Genomic DNA, 14,780 nt, shown 5'->3' on the forward strand with positions numbered 1-14,780 from the left:
ATATTGATATGTGGTAGCATGACAAAATTTGGTAGTAAATTAATACATAGATGTTATTTATGTGTATGTAATTTTGTAACATTACTGTGAGATAATAGGATCAGGAAAATGCTTTTTTATAGTGGAAACAAAAAATAAAGTAGAATGGTTTAATGCAATATGGCTAAATATTTTTCCACAAGGTTGAAATAGAACTGATACAAAGAAGTTCTAGGGGCACCTTATCTGTAACTTTTTATAGCCATTGTATAAGATACATTTTTACTTCTATGGCTAAGTCAAATCTAACACATAATTCTTTGAAGCTTATTTGATACTAAGGTGATATAAACAGGAAAGAAATAAATGGTATGGGTATCAAGCCGGGTGGAGGGAGTCAGTAATGAAGCAAACTAACTTTGTAGATGTGTGGTGCTGGTAGACCCAGTGGTTGTTTTCAAAAGGCAGAGAGAAGAGATTCCCCCCTCCTCCCCCTCCCCTGCAACTGTATTTTTGTTGTTTAATTATCTGGCCAGATTTTTGTGTAATTTGGCATGGACACTAGAAATTAGCTGCATAGACCAGATGTTAAGAAAAGTTGTTTTGGGGCGCCTGGGTGTCTCAGCCTGTTAAGCGTCCACCCCTTGATCTCAGCTTAGGTCTTTTTTTTTTTTTTTTTTTTTTTTTAATTTTTTTTTTAACGTTTATTTATTTTTGAGACAGAGAGAGACAGAGCATGAACGGGGGAGGGTCAGAGAGAGGGAGACACAGAATCTGAAGCAGGCTCCAGGCTCTGAGCTGTCAGCACAGAGCCCGACGCGGGGCTCGAACTCACGGACCGTGAGATCATGACCTGAGCCGAAGTCGGCTGCTTAACCAACTGAGCCACCCAGGCGCCCCTCAGCTTAGGTCTTGATCTCACAGTTGTGAGTCAAGCCCCGCAATGGGTTCTGCGCTAAGCACGAAGCCTACTTAAAAAAAAAAAAAATATATATATATATATATATACACACACATATATATATATATATATATATATATATATATATATATATGTATATATATATATTGTCTTGATTTAGGAGATGATAAGTAGTAACGTGTGGGGGTTTATTTTATGGTTTTCCATACCAGGTGCTGCTGTTGGAATTCCACTAAGTGAAGATGAGGCCAGAGTCTGCATGGTCTCTGATCTGTATGAAACACTTACACCCATATCAACTGCGTATGCAAGAGCAAGAGGTCGGAACAGTAAAAGGGTTTTTGTTTCTTTGTTTGAAAAAGAGAAAAGAATGTTTTATCCTAAGTAGAATAAAGTAGTAATATCTTTTTTTTTTTCAGTAAGAGATTCCAAGTTGTCTTTAATTTGTTTTTTTTTTAATACTTAGGAATGACTCTATGAGTGCCTTAGAATAAATTTGTTTATAAAAGTGTGTGCTCCTATTTTAATGTAATAAATGGAAACATAATTAGAATTTGGTGCATCTGATTTCACATTAGGCTGTTGAGTACATTGTTTAATATATGACTAAAACTATATGGTTGTTTTAACTACACTACATTTGGTTAGAGTTATTTTTTATGTATTTCAGAAGTATCTAATTCATGAGGTTAATAACCTGTGAATATTACTGTAACATTTATGGAAGATCATTGAGAAACTTGACAGCACTGTTCACCTTCTACAACAGGGTTAGCAGACTGTGGCTCATGGGCGAAATAAACCCAGCCTGCCACCTACTTTTGTCAATACAGTTTGATTGAAGCAGGGCCAAGTCCCTTCGTTGATGGGACTGATTGCTACAATGGCACCGCTGAGTAGGTGTGACAGAGACAGTGTGCCTGCAAAGCTTAAAAAGTATTTGCTATCAGGCCTTCCACAGAAAAAGTTTGCCAAATGCTGCCTTAGAAGTTAAAATTAAAGAATACTTTGTTATGATCATTTCAGTTAAGTGGCTTACTAATCTGTTATTTAGATCTTATATAAATAATAGAGTTAAATTTAGAGAAATGGATTTTATATGATCACATTGGGGTTTTTTGAACATCTTTTTCTATGCAGAGACCATTTGTAACACTTCATTTTTATTTTTATAGGGGCTGATAGGATGTCTTCATTTGGTGACTTTATCGCATTATCTGATATTTGTGATGTCCCTACTGCCAAAATTATCTCCAGAGAGGTTAGTGGACTTTCCTGTATCTTGATCCAGGCATAACTGAGTAAAGCTCTATTTGTTCATAGTTTTCATTGAAACTATAACTTCTCATATTTATTTACACCATTTCTAAATTAAGTTTATCATTTAGAATGTTCATATTTTATGTAGAACATGAATCCTTGACTGAATTGTAATTTTGAGATTTAGTGAGTGTTTCAAATGAATATTTTGCTATTATGATAAAGTTTTAATTTATATATTTAGGTTTTTTTTATATTCTCTAGTAGTCATTATCTTAATGCCAAAGTTAATGTTTCTAAAGAGCAGAGGATAATGTAATAATGATAGCCTTACCGTAAACCTTTGTAGATCTGTAATGAAAGATGTTGTATAGGGGAAGATTATAAACTACTCTGAAAAACTAACCCCCATTAGTTGGATACCAAACAAGCCTTCTGGAAAGGTGGGTTTTGGGGCAAGGAGACAGACTGAAAGAAAAAGAAGATAGCTTGGAGGGAAAACAAATAGGTAGTAATGAAGGCTACATGAGCTTGACAACATTTAGTTGCTTTGGGGATTCTCCCCATGACCATTACCATCCCTCTACCACCCCCATGGTAGTGGAGCTGACCTGCTGTGTTTTATGTTCTAGCATAAGGCTTTGTAGTAGGACTTCGCTGTCTTTCGAAGATGTTAAATATGGTCCCTTTGTCTTGCTGTTGAGGTACTTGCTTTGCCTAAGGTTATTAGCAAAGATGTAATCTGATCCCCATGCCCTGCTCTTGTGGAACTTGCTTTGCCGAAGGTCATTTTGCTAGTACTGGCGGAGAGGGCACTGGAGAGGGCACTAGAGCGGGCTCTTTCTAGTGCAAAACACTTCATGAACAGGATAGTGAGAAATCGTTCTTCTTCTTAAGGTACATGTGTTACTGTGAATCATTTGTTTGTTCTTAGTTAAAACTGAAACAGCCCGAAACCCTGAAAGGAGAGCAAGTGAGATAAAGTCCGCTGTAGAACTCTGTGTTCTAATATAGGCTTATCTTTTCCAGGTATAGGTACTAGCATTATCTGCTGGAGAGAGAAACCAGAAAATGCTGCTGCATTAAGACAGATAATTGTGTTTAGATTGCTTAGGAAATGTTCCCTAATTTTTGAAAATAGAAATTAATGTTTAAAGGTCGCCTGGGTGGCTCAGTCGGTTAAGGGTACAACTCTGGATTTTGGCTCAACCCAGCATCAAGCCCTGTGTTAGGATCCGGGCTGAGCATGGAGCCTGCTTGGGATTTCTTTCTCCCTCTCTGTCTCTCTCTCCTCCCCCCCCCACACCTCTCCCTCTCTCAAAATAAAAACTTTAAAAAAATTAATGTTTAATATATTTATAGGTATCTGATGGTATCGTCGCCCCAGGATATGAAGATGAAGCTTTGAAAATACTCTCTAAAAAGAAAAATGGGAGCTACTGTGTTCTTCAGGTTAGTTTAATTCATGTTTGAAATAGTAATTTGTTTTCTTATCTTATGTTTCTTTTCCCCCATGTTTAATCTTTTCTTTATGATGACAACCTTTGAATTTACCCTTTACTGAAGTTTCTTTAATTTTTAATCCTACAGGGTTTTTTTTCTTACTGTTAATTTTTTGGTTTAAGATGAGGGTAGCTTCCTTAGTCTTAGTTTTAAATTCTAATTAAAAAAAAAAAGTTATTCAAAAGGTGTTAAATTTAAATATCATTTGATGAAAGGCCTCCCCATCCTTCCTTTTTGCCACTATGTTACCTCTTTAAAAGTAATATTTTAAATTTCTTGCTTGTCTTTTCTGAAATAGTTGGTACTTTTTAGGAAATACTTGCATTTCTTTTTCTTTTTGTTGTTGTTTTTTTCCTCCTGACACAAATGCATACAGTCTGACCATCTTGGAAGTTTGCCCGGTATGAGTGTAGCTTATGTAGCCAGTCACCCAGTCATTAGCCACCACACACGCTCTGCAGTGAATTAGGACCGGGTCAGTCTGTGATAGGTCCTGCTCCTCTTTGAGGTTGTCCCATCAAATTTTATGTCTTAATGGGATTTCCTAATAGCTTTGCCAGCATTGTGTTCTTTAACTTTTTCTTCTTATCAATAGGAGATAAAAATGGCATCTCATTGCAGCTTTAGTTTCCCATTATGTGTGTGGTGAACATCTTTTCATATTTAAAGTATTTTTTATTCCTTATTATAAATTATCAGACTATATTCTTTGCCTATTTTTCTAATTGATGAGATTTTTCCTTACTGATTTTTACACACTCTTAGGTATTAGGGAAACTAGCCCATAGTCTAAGATCAATATTGATGCCTGGCCATTCTATTATACCCATAGTGAAAGGATCTTACACATGCTTAAATTAGAAAAAACGAATATAAGCTTGCTTATAATGATTTTTTTGTAAAGTTAAATGAAAAATGTTAAAGGTTGTAGATGTGTTGGTTTTGACTCTATATTTGTATTTTAGATGGACCCGTCTTACAGTCCAGATGAAAACGAAGTTCGAACTCTCTTTGGTCTTCGTTTAAGTCAGAAGAGAAATAATGGTGTCATTGACAAGTCATTGTTTAGCAATGTTGTGACCAAGAATAAAGATGTAAGTTTGAAAATATCTGAACTGTATGCTAGTTACTCAGTATTTTTAATATTTATAAGCTTATACATTTTTAAAGACTCATTTAAAAATGGTTGATGTGCAAATGTCTAGCTCATTTTTAAGTTATCAAGTAAGTTTGAGAGCTTAAAAAAAGAATAAATTATGATATTAGAAGCTAATGTGTGTATGTACATAGAGATATTTATCTTCATTTCTACATAAATGGCATCGTATCTTTTATGATTCTGTTCCATAACTTGCCTTTTTACCATGCACTAAGCTGCAAATATGTTTTCTATATCAGTAAGTGTAGATCCACATCTTCATCTAAAAGGCCACATGGCGATCCATGTATAGATGTACTAGGATAGATACTTAGATTGTTTCCATTTTCAGTGCTGTGATCAGTGTGTTCACGTAGTCAAGTTTTTGTTCTTGTGCTGTTTGTCATCTGTTAGGAAGGACACATTCCTAGGATGATAGTGGTGATTTTTTTCTAGTATTTATATATACCCTATCATTTAATATGCATAGCACTCTATGTGGGGGTTGGGGAAAGGTGACTACCCGATCATCTCTATTGTAAAGATCACAAAATTGTGACGTCAGGTACAGTTAAGAAATTTGTCCAAGGTTGCATGATATGGAAATGGATGAGCTGGTATTTCTTTTCTGAAATCTCTTAATTGGACCTTCGATTTTGAAGGATATTTTTGCTGGTTCTAACAGCTCCCCCCCCGCCCAAGTACTTAAGATGTGTAACTAGACTGTTTTGTGGTCTTACCTGCTGGTATGTCTGGTATTTTTGATTGAATGATTGGGTATTGAATGTGAGAAAACTATAGAGCTATTTTGAAGGTCTGGGTGGTGTTTTTTTCTTCCCTCCAGAAAGAGCTGACTTCTCCTTTTGGCAGGCAGATCAGATGGAGTCCGACCATCTTTATCCTGGCAGGAATTAAGCTGACTTGAATTTGGGCTTAAATCTTTGTGAGGACCAGTCTGTTTACGGTTCACCCCTGCTCTGCTGAAAGCATCAAGGGTCTGCTAGTATCACTTTTCCCTGGTGTACTAAACTCCATTTTTGCCACTTATTCCTGTAACACTGCCAAAATTTGGGCTCAGTTCCTTTACCTTTTAGCTTACTGCCTTTCAACTTAGAAAATGCTTGAAGCAAAAAGCATACGGCTACACTCATTTCTTCCTACTTCCTTTATCTCTGGGATCTTTGCCTCTCAGTACTTGCAGTTTTACTACCTCACTGTTGAGCCTGTTTGTTCCTGGAAAAGGTTTAGTCTCGTAACAAGTCATTCATTGTAACAGAAATAGAAAATGAGGAGGTGCAATTGTTCCCAGGTCTGACTCCTGAGGCTTTAGGTAGAGTTGCTGAAAGTAAACCTCAGAGCCTTTATTGGAATAATTTGATCTGTTAATAAGTATATGGTGATTGAGACATGATTGTTGTTGTTTTATTCTTCCATCTTTATTTTTAAAAATCAGTGGTGCCCTGAAGTAAAGGAACATGGTAGGCATTTCATACAGAAATAGCTTTCAGTCCTTTGCAATCTACTCTTTTGGTCAAGGCTATTAAGTACTGGGATTTCCAGATGGAAGCATGGTTTTGTACCATTGTTACTGTAGGCAGCTCACATTATAACATAGTAATATGAGGCTCTTTTTCTTCTTACTTTATTAACCTGACTGATTAATGTGTCTTTTTAAAATACTGAAACAGTATTGACCTAGATTCCATAGTACCTCTGTTGACAACCCTGCCTGCCTATTGAGACTCTTACTTTTGTAAGTTTTCCTTATAGGTTTGTAGGTATTGGACAGATGAATAATTTAACAGTATTTGATAGATTTTGTACCTCTGACTGTACTAACTTAGATGTTTTTTTACAAGGAATGAAGTATGGTTTTAATGCCTCTTTTATCTAAATTCTTCTCTACTTATTTCGTATGTATTTTTAATTAGAAATTTGGAAAGTGAAGCATAAGAGTGATGGTTTTATCTTTCTTTGTATTGCCCTCTCCTTTGAAAGCAGTGTTTTGTTAACTTTTCAGCCTCAAAATCCTTGGAGGTGTAGAACAGTGGGAGAAGCATAAGGATTGATTGTGCATTAAGAATTAGTGAACATGGTTGAAATATTTCCTCTTCCATTTTTCTTAAATAATGCTTTAATTTGTTTTAACTATTTGTGCCTTGTATATATGACTGGATTCCTTCACTCCCATCCCCATACCATCTTCCCTTGAGATGTCTTGTCTCACATTTCTTGATCCTGTCTCAGAATACCAGGGTTACGTTTCAGGGCAGACCTGTAGGAAAGCTGGTTTATGTTATTCATCTTTCTTAGAACCAAAGGAATAAAATGTATAGTTGGTGACTCAAACAGATACAGACAGGAAAGGATATACTACATTAATACTATCTTAGAATAAGAAATTCTTAAGAAATTCTTTTAATTGAGCTTTTAATTTTGAAATAAAAATGAGAATTATAGATTACAGGCACTGTTAAGAATTCCCATGTCCCCTTTGCCCCATTTCCCCTGATGGTAATATAATGCCTTGTAATACTGCAGTACAGTATCACAACCATGGTAATGATATTGATACAGTTAAGGCACAGAAAGAATGCTTCCACGACCACAAGGATCCCTTATGTTGCTCTCTTACAATCACACTGCCTTCCTTCCTGCCTCCACCCCCTCCTTAACCTTGGATAACATGTAATCTGTTCCCCCTTTTATAATTTTCATTCATTGCACATTCATGAGTGAGTTTTTCTGTGAACATAAGTTCATATTCCTCTGTTATAAAAGGCCCAGGAGTATCATCAGTGGCTGCTGGGTAGTATCATAGTTGCATATTTAGTTTTTTTAATTGCCAAACTGTTTTCCAGAGAGCCTGTGTGATTTTGTGTTTTACACCAGCAACATGTGAGTGACCCAGTTCTCTGCATCCTCACTAGCTTTTAGTGTTGTCGCCCTTTTTAGTTAAGTGTGTGGCAGTATCTTGTGATTTTAATTAGCATTTCCTAATGGCTAATGATGGGTGTTTTTTCATATTTATTTTGCCGTCTGTGTATCCTTTTTAGTGAAATGTTTCTTTGTGTCTTTTGCTCATCTTCTAATTAGATTGTTTTTGTCACGGAGTTTTGAGAGGTCTTTACTTACTTAAATAGTAGTCCTTTTTTGGTTATGTGGTTTGCAAATATTTTCTCCCAGTCTGTACTTAGTCTTGTTTTTTTTTTAACTTTTTTTTTTTTTTTTAATGTTTATTCATTTCTGAGAGAGACAGCATGAGTGGGGAAGGGGCAGGGGGAGAGGGAGAGGGAGACACAGAATCCGAATCAGGTTCCAGGCTCTGAGCTGTCAGCACAGAGCCTGACGTGGGGCCTGAGCCTATGAACCATGAGATCATGACCTGAGCTGAAGTTCGATGCCCAACCGACTGAGCCACCCAAGTGCCCCTGTACTTTGTCTTTTTATCCTCTTCATACAGTTTGCAGAACAGAAGTTTTAATTTTGAAGTCTCATTTTAATTTTGATGAAGTCTGATTTTTCCCTTAGCTAATTGATCAGTTAGCTGCTTATAGTCTTTGTCCACATAGATAATCCTTCTTTTCAGTTTGTATTTGCTCTTTATATTCAACATAGTGACAGGGGCGCCTGGGTGGCTCAGTCAGTTGAGCATCGACTTTGGCTTGGGTCATGATCTCACTGTCCGTGGGGTCGAGCCCCACATCGGACTCTGTGCTGACAGCTTGGAGCCTGGAGCCTGTTTTAGATTCTGTGTCTTCCTCTCTCTCTGCGCCCCCCTCCCCACTCATGCTCTGTCTGTCTCTCTGTCAAAAATAAACAAACATTAAAAAAAATTTTAAACATAGTGACATTTCTGGCTATAGCAATTGCTTTATTCTGTTAGGACTGGTAGTTCACAAGTATTTTTGAATAGTTTCTACTTAGAATATTCTAGACAAAGCAGAAAATGATCGTAATTTGATTTTTCCTCAACAGCCGTGGCTCTGTGTAGACATCACAGTTGTTTGTTATATCTGTGACAATTATTCTCCATGTTCTTTCTCAACATAAACTTTATCATGTTTCCATATATGTTCCTTGGCACTGTGGTAGAGAAAGTATTATTTGTCGGTTTAGGAATGGATATGGTACTTCACAGCATGATATGTAAACACGCTTAAGCCGGAGTTGCTGCAAAATGGCATTAGTTTGAGTCCGTGATGCATTAGGCACTGCTGAGTACCACAACAAGTATGTTGAATGTTGATCTTTTTCAGTAAAACACAATAGTGATTTCTATGAACAGTTAACTCCATTCTATCATTTGAAAGGTACAACTACATCATAGGTCTATAAGAAAATGACCTGTAAGATGCTTAACGTTTTCCATTGGAGCTACAAATTCCACTGTAGTTGACCGCCCTGTGTCTTTTCAGTTGCCAGAGTCTGCGCTCAGAGACCTCATTGTAGCCACCATTGCTGTGAAGTACACACAGTCTAACTCCGTGTGCTATGCCAAGAATGGTCAGGTAACCACACTCTCAAACGCACTTCGGGCAGACTGTTGTTTTTCAAAATGATACTCGTCCCTCAGGTGATAGACTGCTTGGAAAGGAAAATTGGCCAGGTTTTTCTTTTCTGGGTTTGTTAGTATCTACTCAGTAATGTGGTAGACCGTTAGAGCTAGTGATGATCACAAAGTATCTTCAGAATGACATATTAAAATTGGTCGTATTACTTCTTGCCCAGACTGAGTTGGCACATTTGGGTTAGTGGGACTGTAATAGCCGCTATAAAACTAGTTTATTCACTCCCCTCCTCCTGATGGCTGTGATATTTCCAGTGAAGAGAGAGTCAAGAATAGTACTGCTACCTATTACTCCATATTTTTGTAGCTTGTTGGATATTTTTGCGTTATTTCTAAGGTTATTTTACCAAGAATCTGTAGACTGCAAGTTAACGTGATCTTTTAAAATCAGGTTTACTGAGACATAATTTATATACAATAAAATTTACTCTTTTTAAGTGTTGAATTTTGAGCAGTTTGCCCACATTATGTAGTTCGATGAATGACCACTACCATGAGCAAGGTGTTGAATGTTTCTTATAGACGTCAAGCGAGATATTTCACTTGTTTCCTAGTGGGCTGAGCCGTAGAAAGCAGCACTGAGCCAGCTCCTCCTGGGGGTCTCTTCTAACTCTGGACTGAACTGGTTCTGCTTTCGCCATAGCTTCCGCGGCATTGGGAGCCCTTCTCACGGTGTCTTGAGCTCTTCTTGGCACCTGTTAAATTATTTGTCCCATAATTGGGGGAGGGAAAGTGTGGATATTCATTAGCATGTGACCTGGAAGACTTTGAAATTCAGAATTTTAGTGATTGTCAACTGTTAAAAGACTGCTTGTCTCTGTTAACAAAAACTTGGGGGGATTGTGGCTACTGGTGTTCTTGGAGTCGGGTTCTAATAAGTTCCAGTAAGACTGTGCCTCACTACTGATGTCCAGGAGTTCTAGAAACTTACAGAGTATTAATAGCCATACTTCAAATGTCACCAAAGAGGTAAAATGTGTTAACAGTAGTTACTGACATCTACTCTCACCCTTAATAACTTAAGAATTATTTGTATTTTGGCCTACTGTTTTTTTCACAGAATTTTCACAGATAGATTTCACAGATCAGAATTTCACAGATAGATTTTAGGAAATGTGCACAAAAGACCTGTTTAAAAAAAATATCGAAAGAGATTCATCTTAATGTTCATGTTCTTCAGGTTATTGGCATTGGAGCAGGACAGCAGTCTCGAATACACTGCACACGCCTTGCAGGGGATAAGGCAAACTACTGGTGGCTTAGACATCATCCACAAGTGCTTTCAATGAAGTTTAAAACTGGAGTGAAGAGAGCAGAAATCTCCAATGCCATTGATCAGTATGTTACTGGAACCATTGGCGAGGTAAAAGTCACTGGGTTTGTGAGTGGAGTATACTGGTATGTTCACTCTTTTCTGTAACAGGTATTTTTCTTAAAATTTTACATTGTCTAAAATTGTAATTCTAAACTTTTTACCAATTCTCCATTGTCTGCTGTCTTTAATTTTTTTGTTCATAGTTAATCCCTTTCTGATACCACAGACCTTCCTTGTCTTTTAAAATTATAACCATTGGTTTAGTTTTATAACTTTGTACTTTCCCTGTTGGTTTTGAACTTTTGATGGCAGGGACTATTTTTCACCTATCCTGAGGCTTCTTTCACAGTGCCAACCATGCATGATGCTTCTGCATGATAGGTGTGTATTCAACATGAAATACAAATTATCTGATAGCGGGTAACCAGTGTCTTCTCCCCCTGCACTTTCTTCTCTTTTTTTCTTTTTTTTAATGTTTGTTTTTGAGAGAGAGAGAAAGAGCGTGAGTGCATGGGGGAGGGGCAGAGAGAGAGGGAGACACAGAATCGGAAGCAGGCTCCAGGCTCTGAGCTGTCAGCACAGAGCCGCGTGTGGGGCTTAAACTCATGAACCGTGAGATAATGACCCAGGCCGAGGTCAGACACTTAACGGACTGAGCCACCCAGGTGCCCCTTTCCCCTACACTTTCTACCAGAGTCATTAACAACTCAATTTTTGTTACATTTCATATTTAATGTCTTCTATTTTGAAGAAAGCATACGGGTGCATTAAAATGACAACTGTTGGTGTACGTGGGTAGCTCAGTCGAGCAAACCATGATCTCACCGTTCATGAGTTCGATTACCACATTGGGCTCGCCGCTGTCAGACTGCCAGTGCAGAGCCCACTTTGGATCCTATGTCCCCTTCCCTGTGCACATCCCCCCCTTGCACTGTGTCAAAAATAAATAAACGTTAAAAATAAATAAATAAGTAAAATTGCAGCTATCAAGTAGCCTGCTAAAGATCTAGAATTTAAACCTATATTTGGACATAGCAAATGTCAATAAATCCTATGTGGAAAGCAAAAGAGAAGTCTGGTAATCGGATACTCGATAGTCTCCTGAGGAGGTGAGTTAACCACATTACGTTGTCCACAGGATCAGGGACAGGAATCCGTGACATCATAAGTGTCACATAAGTGTGCCTTATAATCATAAAGTACTTAAAACATAAGCCTTTCTTTTTTTACTCTAATATTGGTATTATCCTGTTTAATATTACTAGTGAAATCTTGCTCGTAGTTCTGGAAGGATCTTTATATGTACGTGAACAAGAGTTAAAAGTATGTTGTTTTAGCCAACAAATCATCCAAAATGGAAGCACCTTTTTAAAAATGTGAATACCGTGAATCATACCTTGATTTCATCTGTATGACTGACTGTAGACTTGAGGCTGTGTAAATATAGTTCTAGAACATCCATCATCATCTGTTTGCTTGTTTTGATACAGGGATATAAAATAGTAGATTTAATTTAGGCAGAGATTAAGAAACAAAATATATTTAGAATAAACTGATTTTGAAAGTAAATGGTATAATCTTTATTTGGTACACTTAGAATTACTTTTCTTAATGAAATGTTAAAAGCATCAAAAAAAATTCTGGAGATGTAAATTGGAATGAGCCATTATTTATAATTAAATCCTGGGACAAATGCCCAAGTGCTTTCTGGCATTCTGATTTGCATCAGATAGTATTAAAGATTGTATCCAAAATCTTTCTTTCCCCTCTCCACCCCCTTCTCATAGGATGAAGATTTGGTAAAGTGGAAGGCATTGTTTGAGGAAGTCCCTGAACTGCTAAATGAAGCAGAGAAGAAAGAATGGGTTGACAAACTTAATGAAGTTTCTATCAGCTCTGATGCCTTCTTTCCTTTCAGAGATAACGTAGACAGAGCTAAAAGGGTAAGTGTGGAAATGATGTGCATTTGCACAGAATTGATTATGATGTAAAACCACTTCAGAAACCCTGCTTTTGGTGTTTAAGTTCTGTGAGTTTTATAGCCAAGTTATGGCAGTGTGATCAGTAATATTTAAGTATTTTACTTTTCCATTTGATGTTCTTTTGCTCTTTTGGCTGAGCGAATCAGTCTGTATTGTGAACCCTTGTTAGCTTATGCTTTGTAGAGGAGGATTTTGGTTCTTGAGTGTCTTCACCTGAACTTGTGTCTTGAAAGTCAATGTCTCTTCTCCCCACAGAGCGGCGTGGCATACATCGCTGCTCCTTCTGGTTCTGCTGCCGACAGAGTTGTGATAGAGGCTTGTGATGAACTGGGAATAATTCTCGCTCATACGAATCTTCGGCTCTTTCATCACTGATTTCGTTGCACAGTATTTTATGGTTTGCTCATGTGTAGGTGAAAAATCGCATGTGACCTTTTGACAGATGCCTTTTTTAAAAAATAAAACATTAAGTCTTAGTTATCTTGGATGCACAGCTTCTGGTTTGTATTTAATTTCTTGAAGTTACAGGCTCTCTAGCATGACAAACATTACCCACAAATACTTGTGTGTAAGAAATACAGGTATATCCCTGCCTCCTGGAACTCAGCTCCTCCCAAAACATTGCCTGCACCAAACATTAAAAATCATCAAGTAAGCCAGAGAAGCCAAGCAGACACTGGCGTTAGATAACATGAGCAGCCTGCAGCCTCACTGCTTTCCTCATAGGGGATTTCACTCATGCAGCCTTTTTTTTAGCCACAGTTCTAAGAAGCTTGGTTTTCTCCTTTCTAAAACAGCACCTTTCAGTGTGGGGCCTAGAACCTTAAAGGGGATAAATAAGTCTTCTGTTGGCCACATATACGAGTAATACTAGTCCATACTCTTCCCTTCGTGTTAAATAAAAAGTTACCTGCAGTATCAGCAAGCCCTTCGTGTCCCTTCTGGAGGTCTGTAGAAACATAATCAATGTTTGCTGTTCAAAAGTAGACCCAGCATTCCATGTACAGGCTTACTACTGAAAGTAGAGCACAGTGGGGTGGCAGTGCCTCCCCACATCACAGAATGGTGCCCTTATGTGCCCTGCACAGGTGGCCCTGACTGCTGATATATGTGATACCTGTGGCCAACTAAAACCTTTTGTGATTTTTCATCGTAATGGAGGGGGTCTTCTTTTTCTATGTCTTTAATCTACCTCCTCCCTAAATTGAAAGTTCTGAAACTTTTGTGTTTTTTAAGGTCATCCTTCTAGTCATGCAATGGACTAATTTCCCAGCCCTCATTGACAGAAGGCTGACTTGGCGTAACCAATAAAATACTCAAAAAAATAGTCAACTTCTGGGGCTAGGTCCTGAAAGGCATTGCAACTTCAGCCTTAGTTTCTTGGATTACTTGACCTGGGACTGGCGAACACCATGTTGTGAAGACATTTAGGCAGCCCTCCACGGGGAGAGGAGCTGTTTTGGCAACACTACCTGCCAGCTCTGGGAGCCAGCTGTCTTGGAAGTGGTCCTCCGGCTCCCATCTCAGGCAACATCTGGCCGCAACCTCTTGAGAGACCTGAGACACAAGTGTGCGAAGGAGCTTTTCGTGAATTCTTGGCCCACAGAAACAGAGACATGTTTGCTTAAAGCCACGATGGTTGAGGGTGATTTGTTAGTAATAGGTGGCTAACCTAGGTTTTGGCTTATAAATTAAGTGTGCATTCGATGTCCCCAACTTGAGTGTTCTTTAACTTTACCAAAACTTAACATCAAGGGTATAATTATCAAAACAGTGGTTGCTGTATTTAACACTGTCTTGCCTATCCATGCTTGCACAAATATTCTTGAGAACGGTACTACAAAATATCCTACTTAGATACACCAATGTGCAAATTCATCAAATTCATTCATTCTCTAATTACTGTTTTACATTTGCAGAAGAGGACTGTGTGAGAGCTGAAATGCCACCCTCCGTTACTTCCCAGATATGGAGGAGCAGTATTTTTTTCTTTTATAATTTATTTTTTATTATTTTTTTAATGTGTTTATTTTTGAGAGAGAGAGAGAGAGAGAGCGGGGGAGGGGCAGAGAGAGGGAGATACAGAATCTGAAGGAGGCTCCAGGCTCTGA

General features: G+C 37.9%; 1 protein-coding gene across 2 annotated transcripts in view; it reads left to right on the forward strand.

The window, feature by feature from the left end:
- The window catches only part of ATIC (5-aminoimidazole-4-carboxamide ribonucleotide formyltransferase/IMP cyclohydrolase), a 30,401-nt gene extending 17,245 nt beyond the window's left edge, over positions 1-13,156 (forward strand). For both annotated transcript variants that reach the window (XM_042950054.1, XM_042950053.1), the window contains exons 9-16: positions 1,114-1,221; positions 2,077-2,162; positions 3,524-3,613; positions 4,630-4,758; positions 9,221-9,313; positions 10,553-10,735; positions 12,475-12,630; positions 12,925-13,156. In XM_042950054.1, coding sequence (XP_042805988.1) covers positions 1,114-1,221; positions 2,077-2,162; positions 3,524-3,613; positions 4,630-4,758; positions 9,221-9,313; positions 10,553-10,735; positions 12,475-12,630; positions 12,925-13,044 — 965 coding nt within the window. In that variant the 3' untranslated portion in view covers positions 13,045-13,156. The remainder of the gene's footprint in view (positions 1-1,113; positions 1,222-2,076; positions 2,163-3,523; positions 3,614-4,629; positions 4,759-9,220; positions 9,314-10,552; positions 10,736-12,474; positions 12,631-12,924) is intronic.
- The last annotated feature ends 1,624 nt before the right edge of the window (positions 13,157-14,780 follow it).

This window comes from Panthera leo, chromosome C1, assembly GCF_018350215.1.
Source record: "Panthera leo isolate Ple1 chromosome C1, P.leo_Ple1_pat1.1, whole genome shotgun sequence".
In the NCBI taxonomy this organism is placed as follows: Eukaryota; Metazoa; Chordata; class Mammalia; order Carnivora; family Felidae; genus Panthera; species Panthera leo.